The sequence below is a fragment of the Cercospora beticola genome, chromosome 6, assembly GCF_033473495.1.
Source record: "Cercospora beticola chromosome 6, complete sequence".
NCBI classification, from domain to species: Eukaryota; Fungi; Ascomycota; class Dothideomycetes; order Mycosphaerellales; family Mycosphaerellaceae; genus Cercospora; species Cercospora beticola.
This window is the reverse complement of record NC_088940.1, coordinates 125,504-139,485: the sequence shown is the minus strand read 5'-3', so window position 1 is coordinate 139,485 and position 13,982 is coordinate 125,504. Positions and strand designations below refer to the sequence as shown.

The 13,982-nt window shown below is 52.7% G+C and overlaps 2 protein-coding genes across 2 annotated transcripts; both read left to right on the top strand.

The window, feature by feature from the left end:
- Positions 1-279: 279 nt before the first annotated feature.
- Positions 280-2,409, top strand: RHO25_009175 (uncharacterized protein; the record flags this gene model as incomplete). The annotated part of the gene is made up of 1 exon (XM_023600725.2): positions 280-2,409. The coding sequence occupies one exon, from the start codon at positions 280-282 to the stop codon at positions 2,407-2,409; it is 2,130 nt and encodes a 709-aa protein (XP_023453903.1).
- Positions 2,410-11,006: 8,597 nt separating this feature from the next.
- Positions 11,007-11,696, top strand: RHO25_009174 (uncharacterized protein; the record flags this gene model as incomplete). The annotated part of the gene is made up of 1 exon (XM_023600723.1): positions 11,007-11,696. The coding sequence occupies one exon, from the start codon at positions 11,007-11,009 to the stop codon at positions 11,694-11,696; it is 690 nt and encodes a 229-aa protein (XP_023453902.1).
- Between the last annotated feature and the right edge of the window lie 2,286 nt (positions 11,697-13,982).

Here is a 13,982-nt window from a genome sequence, read left to right as displayed (position 1 = left end):
TTGTTCTGCAAATAGCACAAGGCTAAGCAATGCGGCTCTGCGGATCTGCACACGCATTGAACCTTGTTCGAGTTGTGGGGAGCTCAAGTCATGCGACAGCTTCGACCTGCACTTGCACATTCACACTGCAGCTTATAGTGTTCCATGCCACAAGAAACTTTCTCGCTGGTCGAGAGGCACATGACATGGTGGATCTTTGACTAACCCACCGATCTTCGATCATAGACAGGCTCTCTTACCACAAACCAGCGCGCAGTTTCGCGATCGCATCGGCACACAATGGCCTCCTTCGACGATGACAATGACCCGAACACTGGATCGCAGGACGAGGATGAGAATGAAGACGAAGAGATGGAAGACGTGAATGATGCCGACCAGGACCAGGATCAAGATATGGACCAAGGCGGCGACGACGATGAGGATGACGGTGGGGACGACGACGAAGACAACGATGACGATAACGATGGAGAGGACGACGATGAGCAGAACGAGAATGACTCGCCCTCAGGGACAAAAACAAATGGTCAACGATCTGCAGATGGCGACTCGCAGCACAATCCTGAAGTCGTGGTCAAATCGCCTTCACCACGAGGCTCTGGGGGCAGATCTCCGAAACCACACACATCGAGCGCACATGTGCCTTCAATCCGCCCAGAGGCTCTGACTGCGCAAGCCTACGACATTGTGCCAACCATGGCTGCGCCGCACGGCACTTCTATCAATGCTGTCTGCGCGACACCAAACATGAAATATGTCTTTACGGGTGGAACGGATGGCTACATACGAAAATACGACTGGGTGGATACCGCCAATGGCAAAGTACCGCTCACGGTAGCTCAGAAACATCCCTTCGTCGACAGCGTCATGAAGGCAGGATCAATGGTGACGTACTGGGAGAACGAGGAGCGCTCCTTGCAAACACCACCTCGAAATGGAAATGCCGACGAGGGCAAATGGACCAGTCCTGTCTACTCGCTAGCTGTGGAGAAGCAAGCTGTGTGGCTTCTGTCAGGTCTGGAATCAGGCGGGATCAATCTACAGACCACGCGACATTTGACAGGAAATATCATTACGACGCTGAAGGAGCATACCAGTGCCGTCTCTGTTTTGACATTCAGCGATAATGAGAGCCGGGTGCTCTCAGGAAGTTGGGACAAGAATATCCACGAATGGGATTTGAACAGCGGCAAAGTCATCAGGTCATTCAAAGGAGCGAGCAGTCAGATCAGCGCTATTGAACTACGGCCTTTTAGTAGTCTGTCCGTACCAGAAGTCTCTGAATCGCTGCCAGATATGGAGCTTGGTACTTTCTCTAGCAACAATGCGGACCGGCCGACGCTCAATGGAATCTCAGGTGGACCGAGTCGACGGCCTTCCGGGCTAACTGGAGACGACGATGCTGCTGGCTCTCCAGATGGAAGTCTCTTCGGGGATGGCGACCACGGCTCTCTGTTTGGCGATGACACGGGAGGCGGAGGCGGAGGCGGTGCTAATGCGTTTGGCGACGATGATGACGATTTGACCAGAGCGCTTGAGAGTGAGATGCAGACTGACCAGGATGCGAATGGGACAGGCGATACTCAAATGCAAGGCACCGAGAATGGAGACCAAGCGCAGACGACAGACGCAGGAGGTCAAGCAGACCAAGCACCTGAAAGGAACAACGAGCCCGCCGACGGAGCAACGACTGCTCCGGCTGATGGGACTTCGGCAGGAGAATCACAGCAGACGGAAGGCGAACGACTGGGTGCTCTCGTCACGAATGGCTTGCCGCACTCGGATGAGCCACTGACTGCACCACCCACAAATGATGAGAGTGACAGCAAATCGGACCTCCCGCCACAGTCCGAGAGCATTTTCCTTGACGCATCCTTCGACGGCACGCTTCGGATCTGGGATCGAAGGATGGCCTCGCCAATTGCTACGATACCTACAGATCCAGCTACACCTCCTTGGTGCACTGGAGCGTGCTGGTCGCCAGATGGCAATTTCTTCTACGCAGGTCGCAGAAATTGTACAGTGGACGAGTACTCGATACATCACCTTGGTGCTAAGCGCAGCAAACCTAATCGTACCTTCCGCTTCCAACAAGGCAGTGGTCCTGTCTACGCCGTCCGCGCAATGCCAAACAAAAAGCACCTCGTCTGCGCAAGTCAAGACATCTTGCGTATTTACGATCTGCAACAGCCGGAATCTACGAAGCACTCCAGGGTGCCCTTCACCATTGTTCCTGGACACAGGGGCGGAGTCATCAGCGCCATACATATCGATCCCAGCTGTCGATTCATGCTTTCAGCAGCTGGGAACAGAGGTTGGGAGGGAAGCGGGACGGAGGTCTTGCTGGGATATGAGATTGGTATTCAAGACGAGAATGGAACTTGGCATGCGGTCAGGGCCCCTTCGGCGTGATCAAAGGAACAGATGTATGTTGCACAATGAGTCAATCGACTTTTGACGAATATGGGAGGGGGCGCAGATATCGGCATTGCTATGATACCCTGGAATGCGAGCAATGCTCATGGGCTTTTATTCTTTGGAGAGAGCATTTGTGGCGGTCTACTTCCCATCAATTCGAAGTTCTTGCGTGGTTGCCTACCGCGCCGTTGCCAAGACAGCTGAAGTGCTGGTGAGATCTGAAGTGAAGCAGAACTAGCTTCGGCGCGCGCATAAGCCGGCAGCAAACACAACACAAAACGAAAATAATCGCACTCGGAGCTCTTTCCCTTCTCCACTTCGTCGCTTTCTACCACTTCATTACCATTCGCAAACAGTGCGCGACATAAACCGCACCACAGACTACCAGAGCACAATAACCTTCATACAGCACATTGGTAAGTTGAGACTGACAACAACTTTCGCAGTGCCCGTACCGTGTTGAATAGCACCCTCTCTGCGGTTTCTGCTGGCCCTGAGAAGATAGGGAAAGAGCTGCCAAGGGTGACGAGGTTGCCGCAATGCGAATCGCGCATTCCTCTGCGCTTTGTGCCAGGTCAGAGGTGCTAGGCCTCGATATGCTGAGAATGAGAAGGTGCACGATGTTCGAGAAGTACTGTGCAATCGCGTATTTCTCCGGAAATCTCTACCAGTCAGAGGCGCCGCTGGTAGAGAAAATGCGGATGAAGCACTGGAGCGAGATTCAGAGTCGAAAAAAAGCAGTCACTTGGTCGAATATTTTGTGCTTCGTTTTTGTGTCAATTTCGCGTTCTTCTGTGATTTCGCTCGGTTGAGAGCTACTAGAGCTGGATGTGCGGAGCGAAGGGCAATGTCCGTGAATTGAGAAGCAATGCGAAATTGCATGTTTCTCCAGGGATCTCATCCTTCCGGAGGCGCTGCCAGTACAGAAGCTTTGCATCGATCACCAGACATTATTTGAGAGACAAAGGAGACACGCTCAGTCTGCAGAATATTTTGAAGAAGTGAGCGAATCTCGAAAGCAAGCTGTGCTCAACTTCAGTATATTTCTGTTGTTTCTCCGCATATTGAATTGATTCGGAGGTGCTAGGGGTAGATACATCGGGCACAAAGAGGTGGAAGCCGGTTAGGAAGCAATGTAGAATCGCATTCTTCTCCAGAAATATCGACTCATCGGAGACACTGCCTCAACATCATCAAAATTGAGTCTTCTGATGATGTTGAGGCGAGCAGTCTCCTCACCGAGAGCCAATCACAGCACCTCAACCAGTATGGCTCAGCTGGAAGGCGTAAGAGGGATCCTCCAAAATCAAACGACAATCAACCAAACAAGAAGCCGCGAGCCAAAAAATGCAATGTTTGCGATTCTCCACTTCACGTCAAGGCCCTGTGCCCACTCGTCACGTGCCGCAACTGCGGCCAACAAGGCCACATCGCAACTCTCTGCACCAAAACTCCCGAGCAGATCGAGGCTGATCGTGCTGCTCAGAAGGCCCTCGCTGAGGAGACTGCTCGCCTCAACAAGCACCACATTATGTTTCAGAGGTGAAGAAGGAGAACTTCAGTTGTCTCTCATTTTGAACAAGTAAGATAGGCCTCTATAGTAAGGAAATGGACCTTTACGTTCAATTCTTGCACGCTTTCTGTATTTCTCTGCGCTTCGGGATGGTTCGGAGGTGCTGAATATGTTGATGCTAAGAGTCAGGAGGCAAACTTGGGCTCGGAGAGGACGCTGAGCAGGGGATGCCTCCGGAAATCTGGACTTTTTGGAGGTGCTGGGCCAACAAATCCGATGAGTCTAGCAACGGGCAAGAATTCAGAATCGGGAATACGAACTTCAACTTGCCGCTCAAAATGAAGAAGTAAGGAGAGGGTTTCCATGCTCATTTGTTGTTAACTTTTGTGTTTCTGGCGTTCCGGACTTCCTCAGAGGTGCTAGGAGTGGAGATACTGAGAATGAACAGCTACAATTCGGTTCAGACAGCACGCTGAGCGGCATGTATCTCGAACAATTTCGTACTCTGGGAGGCACCAGAGATAAAAACATAGCGCATCACCCAACAGGAAATCTTGAGAGAATCGATTCCAGTCGAGTCTCTCCAAGATCTGTATCATTTCGGAGTCGCTCATGGTCGCGTTCCCAAGTGCTGTGGAGTGTACATAGATCGAGAAGCAGCGTTGAATGTTACCTGTCTCCAGCAATATTCGCCTCGTCAGAGGCGCTCGAGAGAAAGATATAGCAGATCTCATGATAGAGAGCGAGTGAGAGATGGCGATTCCTGGCGACTCGCTCCTGGAATTGCATAGTCTCGAAAGTGCCCCAGGTCGCTCTCTCAAGAGCGGTTAGAGTTGACATAGATGGAGAGACAAGGCTGAATGTCCATGCCTCTGGGGATTTCCGACTCTCCAGAGACACTAAGAGGGCAGACCTGGCAGATAGAATTATGGAGAGTCTTTCAGAGAGGTCGGCTTGTAGTGACTCGCTCCAGCGATCATATCGTCATGGAGGCATTGAAAGCGGAAATTCGGAGGATGGCAGAGTGGTTGTGATGTCTGCGAGAACCCTGGATACCATCTGTGCTGAATCTTCCCTCGGTGACATCACGATTCTTCATGCTCTCCGTTTCCAGTTGAGTCGCACAATTCTCACTCCATCTGGCGCCAGTTCGTTTCGACACACATCTCAGCGAGTGCTCCTCGACGCCTGGATCGATCCCTGCAGAAACGGAGACTGCTCTGGAAGATGATGTTTTCGAGGTGGACGATATTAACAACGAAGGCTCAGATTCGACGCCTCTGCATTCTTCTGTATTTTCCGTGCCAATCAAGGTGCCTGTCCTGCACGACAATTCCAGTGATACAGATGACGCTGGTGTTCCTTTTGGGCGACCTTCCATCACATCTGCACAGAAGACATATTCATCCATGCTGTCCTCCGGTATCTCTAGGAATTTCCATCTTGTCACAGGCGGTAGAGTAACAGATCTGCAGAACTGAGGACTAAAAAGAGTTGAGAGAGGGCAATCTCTGGCAGTTCGCTCCAAAGGATCATGCCGCATTAGAGGTACTCGAAGTACGAGTCTCTCTGGGAATCTTCTCGTCTCGGAGGCGCTGGTGGTGAAGGAATTCAGGCGACGAGGGGTTTCGTATTTGTTGTGAGAGCATGCCGGGCGGCGTGTCTCTCTAGTAATTGTGCCGTTTCCGAGCCGCTGACGATGAGGACATAGGCCATGAGTAGGTGGAACTCCGTTGAGCAGGTGCGCCGAGCGGCATGTTCCTCCAGCAACCACTCCGTTCCAAAGGCACTGCTAATGTAGATGCAGGCAACGGGAATGTGATCGTAGGTTCAGAGAGCGCGCTGGGTGGCGATTCCTTTCCTGCAATCGCGTCGTTCCAGAGGGCAGGCACATTCACAGTGCATTCAGCCCAGATCAATGGGGCATCCAACTGAAAGAGGTGAAGAACACAATCGAACAGGAACGTGTCGAATACGACGAGACAGATCGTGGCCTCAATGGCGGTGGGTACCCGGAGCTCGGCAGCGACTGGCATGCACGCGATGGCTGCAGGCAGTAGCGACGTGAACAATTGTCCAGAGACCAATCGAGCGGCGTTCCTCTCCAAAGAGTGTGTCGTTCCAGAGGCATCAAGGGGACAGATCAGGAGATTGAGGCAAGGAAACATTCGGAAGAACTTATCTTTGGCGCCGGTTCTCACTCCATGCTTGTTTGGAGATGCTGATAGTGGAGCCGCTAAGGACGATAGATGCAAGGAAATCCTGAGCGGCGTGCCTCTCTCTGGAGATCGTTCCGTCTCAAAGGCGATGATGGAGCAGATACGGAGAATCGATACAGGAAACCTCTTTCGAGAGAAAACTGTCTCTGGCACCTTTCTCCAAAAAGGTACTTTCCCTGAGGGCATAACATGTTGGTGCGGTCCAAGCTGCAGAATGAAGTGCCCGACATCTCCGAGTTCCACATTAGTAGAGTGACGACGAGCGTGCACCAGTCGCCCTCGGACACATCGAACTGCGGCTTCTACTGCCTTCTTTCCTTTCTGTGTCGTATGCATGGACGGGACATGCCTAAAGTGAGTTTCCAGCAGTGGCGATGCTTTATTACGAGCCTCTTTATTGCTCCGCATAACGCTGCGAAGCAGATACAAGACCTTACGCCTCCTATACCGAGCTACAAGGACGGTAGCGCATCGAGCGCGACCTTCGAAGAATTGTCAGAGTCTTTGGAAAATGCTTCCGGCATTAAAGCTTATGCAGACGAGATGCGAGACATAACACAGATGTGGAGATGCCGACGACAAGGAAGATAAGCTGAATGAAGAGAACAACGCTGAGTGGCGTCTCTCTCGGAGACGTTTCGTTTTCAGAAGCGCCAAGGTGTCAGATATTCAGACTCGGGCAAGGATCGGTCTTTCAGAGAACTTCTCATTTTGATGCCTTTCTCCAACAATCCTGCCGCCGCCGAGGTCATGAGTGTGAAAATGCCAAGGACGATGAACCAGAAGAGCCACCAGAAGAGTGATCGTTGCTCAGACATTTGATTTGAGCGGAAGTGTTGAGGCTAGAGATCATGGGAACCTTAGCAATCAAATTCCGTCGAGAAGAGATGCGTGAAGGCTGCTCTCCGGAGGCACAGCCTGTACAAAGCTGCTCAGACATTGACGCCAACGGCCTGCAAGTATCTAAGAACCAGAGAAGGAGTGGCACCACCACCTCTGGCAACTGCCTCCTCGCAGCAATCGGATTCTGGTTCTTGTACGGCGCGCAGTGCTGATTCTTGCGCACACACACCAAGTGGGTCGCTTTCGCTACCGGCAAGCAGTACAACGAGCTGTGGTGGTCGACGCACTCGCTCGTGACCGGAGGCGTGTGATTCGCGACCGCAAGTTGACAACCTTTAGAGCGTACCATCTGGACACAATGACGACCACTGAAGGCACTTACCAGGTCAGATTGGCGCGGTCGCGATTTGGGCGATTTCGCTTTGCAGCTTGCCGAGTCGAGCATTGAAGCCAATATCCCCAGAGCAATCTGGCAAGTGCATGTACATTGCGACGCAAGGAAGAGAGCTTGGTAGGCCAGCGACCATCTCTGCGTTTTCAACGATATCCACGCTGCCGAGGCTGACGATACGGCGAGATTGCACTTGCATTGTCGCTCTGAGATGGCCCGGAACCTCGATGACTTGTCTCCACAAATCTGAACAGATGGGAGCCGCGGAGTATGCAGGTGGGGGAGAATTAGAAAGCTCGAGGCTGGCGCATCCTCTGAGCGAGGCAACTCAAGAGACACGGCCACATCAAGCGAGATATGCCACAGACTCGATTGCCCTTGAACAAGTAAAAGCCCATTGCACGAAGGCAGTGCCAGAAGCAAAGATGGGTATACAGTTCGACTTGTGCTTCTGCAGATCGTGTCGTAGGAAAGCCGTCATAGGGAAAAAGGGCCGTCGAAGCTTCAGCCTTGGTAGCCGTGAGTCCTGGCCTGCATCCCGTTCCAAATTTCTTTCGATGTTCATCTTGAAGCATGTTGCGAGTGCTGTAACATGTAGGAAGAAGGAGAACATTGGAGACAGGCATCGCTTCTGGCATGTAACTCCCACCTGATTCTGCAAACAGGAATACTTTCACTCCCTTTGCACTCGCTTGTGTTTCAGGAGGTCGCCGGAGAGCCAGGAATATGTTCATTCGTAGCAGAAAGCCAAGTGTCGGTCAAGAACCATGTCACTAATGTTCTGTTCCATGTCCAATCGAGTACGCTCAAGAATAGGCAGCATCTGATCATGAAAGCCAGAAGGCATACTGCTTGGGCACCATTTACGCCATTGCAAGCTTGAAAATGCCACCGGTGCATGAGGGACTTCTGGCAGTCGACGAATTGGAGGTCTTGGAGCGCATATTGAGGCCGTTTCGAGAGACGCACGAGAGAGGGGTTTGTCTCTCAAGATCCCGTGTGATGTCGATGTTGCTAAGACTTCCGCTGCCTCACTGGTGCCAAGGAGGTGCTGATGGAGACCTGTATCATGTCAATCCGAGCCGTGTCTTCACCACAACTTGTCATCCCGAACTATGGTCGCCGATGCCGTTGAGGCTCCGAATGCATTTGAAATGGTCTCAGGGGATTCATGGGAAAGGTCGGGCTGCAATACATCGAGCCCATGCCAAGTCTTAGCCGAAAGTTGCCGTTCCAATTGTGCATTGGCTATTTGGAATGGGAGAGAGAGGAACGGAAGCAGCATCCCACGCAGCGGAGCACCCACTTCCCATGCTGAATCTGTCCCGTCCGGGCGTGTGCGATGATGGTGATCCGTAGTCACAAAGGACATGTCGTCGTATATTGAACACATGAGCGTCTGCTGCGCGGCGAGCTCGATCGAAATGCGCCGCCTCTGCAGCTTCAATCTAGAAGATCAGTAATCGCAGGGCCCGAAAAGTGACACAGTTGTGCAGTCGTGCTCAATAAAGCCTCGCAAGCCGCACCGATGCCGCCATCGTGCTGAGTTGGGCGGGCCACGAGCAGTGTCAACGGCGCCGGTTGATGCGCGTAAGCGGAATTGTGGTGACGGTGTGGCAGGACAACCACATCAAATCTGCCACTCGACGCCATGCGAGACACTTTTGCCTCTGGTACCTGCATATCGGAAGCAGCGCACCGTGGCCACACAGCGTCTGGTACGACGTTGTGCGTGGAAGTCGGCGCGTGCGGTGCATTGCCGCTACCGAGTAGGAGAGTAGTTCGCTTGCGGGCGAGAGATGATGAATGGAGGATGGAGGACGTCGCACCTTCATGCGGGCGGGCTGTGGTGTGAGGCGTGCCTTCTTTCTTCCGGACACCTCGTGGCGGAGCGTCGACAGGGAAGCGGCGGGTGGGCAAGGATGAGCCCGTCTGCGGAAGCCTCCGCCAGAGTGTCGTCGACGACCTTCATCCAACGACACACCACACGCACAAACGGCGACTGCGGCATCGATACCACCCCTCTTGGCATCCAGCAGTCACAAAATATGTGCGCGGCGCAGTAACGCAATCGAGCGTTCATGCCGACCCAGCGATGAGGAAACTGCCGCCGCTGTACCAAGATCTCGTGTCAGATCTGGCGAGATGAGCGATACGTCGCATTGGGGCAATGCGACTGCCTCATTCAGCCATCAGGCGGGCTGGATATCTGCACCGAAACCTATCACACGTCGTGGAAGCGCTCCCGGAGCACTGCAGCAACGGCGACCCACTCCAAGCGCATTGAAGGCCCACGGATCTGGACTGGGGACACCATCAGATTGACAGAGGCGCATCGGAAAGGCGCTGCCGCGGGACCGCGTACCGCGCGCCGCTGCGCAACATCAAGTTTCTGTATATGGGCCGTGTGGCACACTAGCACTCCTCGCTCCTGTGTCCCACGCATCCACGGGATGGACGACTTCACCGCGGACTTCCTCGGTTGCCCCGGCCGGTCTGAAGTGTCCAGCAGCCTCGAATACGCATGGCAAGCACTCAGCATGACCAGGACAGGCACATGGTACCACCTGCTCGGGCGGGAGGTCGTGCAAGAGGCGTGCCATCGCGTACCGTTCAGACTCCTGTCGGCTCTCGAACCGGCAGCAGAAAGATCAGCAACACGCAATGAGGGTTCGCTCTGCGCGTCTCCCGCACGGGCACACCATGCCGTGTTCGACGCGCTTTGACGGACCGACTGGGATGTCGTGCAGGCCTGTCTGGCCTTGTACACCAAGACCACGGCCTCGGAAACGCGTACGATCTGGCCCTGAGCGTGTCCTATTGCTCCATCGTCTTGCCCAGATTGCGTATGATCGACCGATCCGCTAGGTGGCCACCAAACGCAAGTTCTTGTCTGAGCCCGCCCGGGATGCTCGTCGGCGCCTTCCAGCTTGTCCACGACTGCAGGCCATCATCGGGCCCGTTCCTGCTCCAGCATCTTTCTGATCATCGTGCCTCCACATCGCCTCCGCGTCTACTAGTGTCCCCTTAGATCTAATGTGCTATCCATGCGCGGCGCCGAATCCAGCATCGTTGGCTGCCCTCGAGTAGCGCTGGCGTATCAAGAAGAGCAAGACTGACGTTTAGACAGCCTTGTCTTGAGGAATTCCCTCTCATGTCTTCGGCCCTAGTGGTGGATGACGATATTCGCGGCATGCCGTTATTGCATTGAACAGGGTGCTAATTTGAGATTCAAAGAGATGTCCCGAGGGATGATGGGTGCCGTGAAGTCATATATAACTCTTAAGGTTCAGCTCCCATCGGACCGGTAGAGCTTCTAAACCACTCTAGCCTAACCTACCAAACCCTCCAGCAACACACCTTCGTCCCGCAAAACCATCGACGCCATTCTGTCCTGCGAGTTTCAAAGTCCCTACGGTCTAGCTAACGTGAGTACTTCCCGGTTCCCCAAGGAAGGGGTTCGCTGCGACCTCAACCCTCTCGTGGCGCATCTAGTAAAACCTTGCTAACATCGTGTTAGTCAACTATTGGCTGCAAACCCTTCTACTACTGCTCGGTGTCGACTTGAAACGCTGTCAACAAGCATCCCTCTGCGACTTTTCTTTGCACAACCCACCCACCAACCATGTCGGATTCCAATCAGAAGTCGTACCTTCGCGACGGAAGCGGGCCTCGTGCTGTCGACAGCAAGAGTCGAGGCAGCAGCCGACGCGATGACGACAAACAGCGATCAAAACACAGCTCGTCAAGACGGCCATCGGATTCAAAGTCCAGCAGCCATCGTCGGGAGGCGTCAGTAGCGTCCAAGTCGGAGGGTCCTACATTCGAGCTTGATGTCATTGGACAACCATCCAGATCTATCATATTCGGGCAAACGGTTGAGACATCCGTCATGGTCAGCTTGCAATGTCCATCACCAGAAGTTGCTGCGAGGTACCAAGGCATGGACACTTCACGTCTCATGGGCGTCGTATCACTCGTCGCCGACTCCAGAAGCGGCGGACGAGTACCCGTCGAATGCGGCACCCTTACCGGCCAAAAGATGTTCGACTCAGTACATGAGTGTTCCAACGATATCGCGGAGAGCCTTGCACGCAGCCAACCTAGCCGTCTCGCACTCGGCTACCTGACATTTCCACAACTACTCATCCGACAACCTGGATCATATCGACTACGAGTCACACTTATCAAGATGGGTGGCTCTGGATCATCTGGAGGCTCAACAGTCCTGGCAACCGACAGTGAAACCATCAAAGTCGAGCGACGCAGCACAGGAACCAGCACTAGCACCTCGCGCAAGCACGGGAGATCATAAATTCTGGCGCAACTAATACACATTTTCGGATTTTGTTCTTGTACATTACGACATCTGGCGAAACAGCACTCTTTGTATTTTACTCTAGCAACTTGGCGTGGCGTCCGGTGTTCGGACTACTGTGGTTATTTGAATGGGAGGGAGGCACATTGAAGATTTGAATATTTCTGCTGCTGCTACTGCTCGATTATTGGAATACGGCGCGAGGAACAATTCGGACAGGACGATGGGAAAATCGACAGAGTCTCATAGTTGGCACAGTCTGCTGATTGAGGTTGTTGTACATTCCTCTTCTTAGACAAAAGTAGAATGAGCATTGGTTGTATTGAAGAAGAACTCTCAAGCTGTACGTGCCGTATTACAAATCTCTGGCATCGTTACTGCGACCTTTTGCCACGAGGTGTTCTTGGTTCCTTTTCTGCATCAAAAGACTTGCTCCAGGATACCTCGTCTTTACTGTGCTGCCTCTACGGCATTCGACGTCATCTCACATTCTTGCAGCCTGGGATACGCTGGAATAACACACTGGCATTTTCCCAGTCTCAATTGTATCAAAGCCATAACAGTCCTCAGATAAATACCACTCTTCCTCGGCAGGAAGCCCTCACTCTCAACGATGCACTTTCATCACTAATCATCGCTTCCTCAACTCAGCTTGGCTGAAGCGAGTGATAAGTGAACAAGTCACAAAAACCACCAGCACACCATACGAGACAAATCAGACCCTCAGACCCTCATTGAATCGTCATAGATTATTCGTTATTCGCTGTTCGTAAAGTGAGACATGGTCGTCGGAAGAGTATAGCGCAGTACAGTAGTGATTACGGTGTTCCTTCCGGTCTTTCGTTCTCCTTCTGATCCGAGGAGATAGAAACACGTTGTGTGTACTACAGGCAGGGAAAACCGTGCGTGGGATCGTGGGGAACCATTGTGTTGGGTGGAACTAAGATATGCGGTTCCCTTGTATGATGCGATGCGAGAGGATGGAGTACGGGATGCAAGTAGGCGAGGTTACGGTTACGGGATGGGATCTGGGAGTATGGAATATGCAAGTAGGCGAGGTGTTCCAATACGCTTGCTTGGATGTTTTGCAAGGTGGCCTGGGTACTTGCATTGATTACTGCCGACTCTTTGCTGTGGCTTTCATCAATCAAGATTGTACTTCATCATCGCACCATCGTATCGAGAGTCCACTTTCTTCACGCTTGCTTCATCTTGTTGTACAATGTTACACGTTCTCGAAATGTGGCTCGAGAAGTGGAGATTGGGTTGTAAATGCCAAGAAGATGTTTTCGTGTTCAGGAGATTGAGAATTGGAAGGCAGGTTCGTGTGCTGTAAAGCAATTGCCGTTTTAGGAAGATGAAACACGCTTTGCGATTTCTGCCCTTGGTGACACAGAGCTGCAGGTACAGTGTAAGAGGAGATGAAACGAGAATCAGCTGAAACGAGAAGGTAGGCGTGAGTGAGTGGGGCTCGGGTTCAATGCGAAGGCGAGAATTTGGCGTGTTTATCTGATCAACATCGATGCATGATGGAAAGTGATGCTTTGGTGTTCATGTCCGTTGTTTCTGTAGACGATCGCTTTTTGTTATAGGTTCCAGACCCACGGGCTCCCGCTGCAAGCATCTGCCTCGATTCGAAGCATGCGGCAGCCGCATGATCTTTCCATGCCTCTATCCGCAATATGATGCGAAGACATGATGTCGGAGTCAGCCATCATGGGATGGACATCCCACGTTTTATGCAATGGCCTCGGTAATCGGCCACGCGAGAAGGATCGCAAACATGGGGAGGCTCTTCTTGCATGCGTGACTTGAAACGCTGCCATCGCGTGTACGCATGTGTAGATCATGCAGCATCTTGCTTGACTGGTAACATCCGAGCCGAAGTCTCGACGCACGATGTCCCGAGCAATATTTGTTATACATCGCAAGACTTCCACTTTCGGGTGCGTAATTGTTGCGCGTTGGTACATGGGAGTAACGGCGCCGGTGAAGACTTGTAGTTTCGCAATTTCATAAGAGCTTCGAGGAGGCGGCTCTCATCTCGGCTGATCATGAAGGTCCAGCTGAGGTGGACGTGGGATGTTTGAGGCAACGAGTGCTTCGAACAGGACGAGTTGAAGCTAGAATGAGTTGCCTCTTGCCTCCAGCAGTCCTGTTTGAGGGCTCCGCACTCCGTAAAGGGATTCCGTCTCGTGACCGCTTCACTCATGTCCAGAGCCAAGCGGGCGGTGGTCACGCTGTTTGAAGTCAGTCGCCCGTAGCAACCTGTGGGTGTACTGC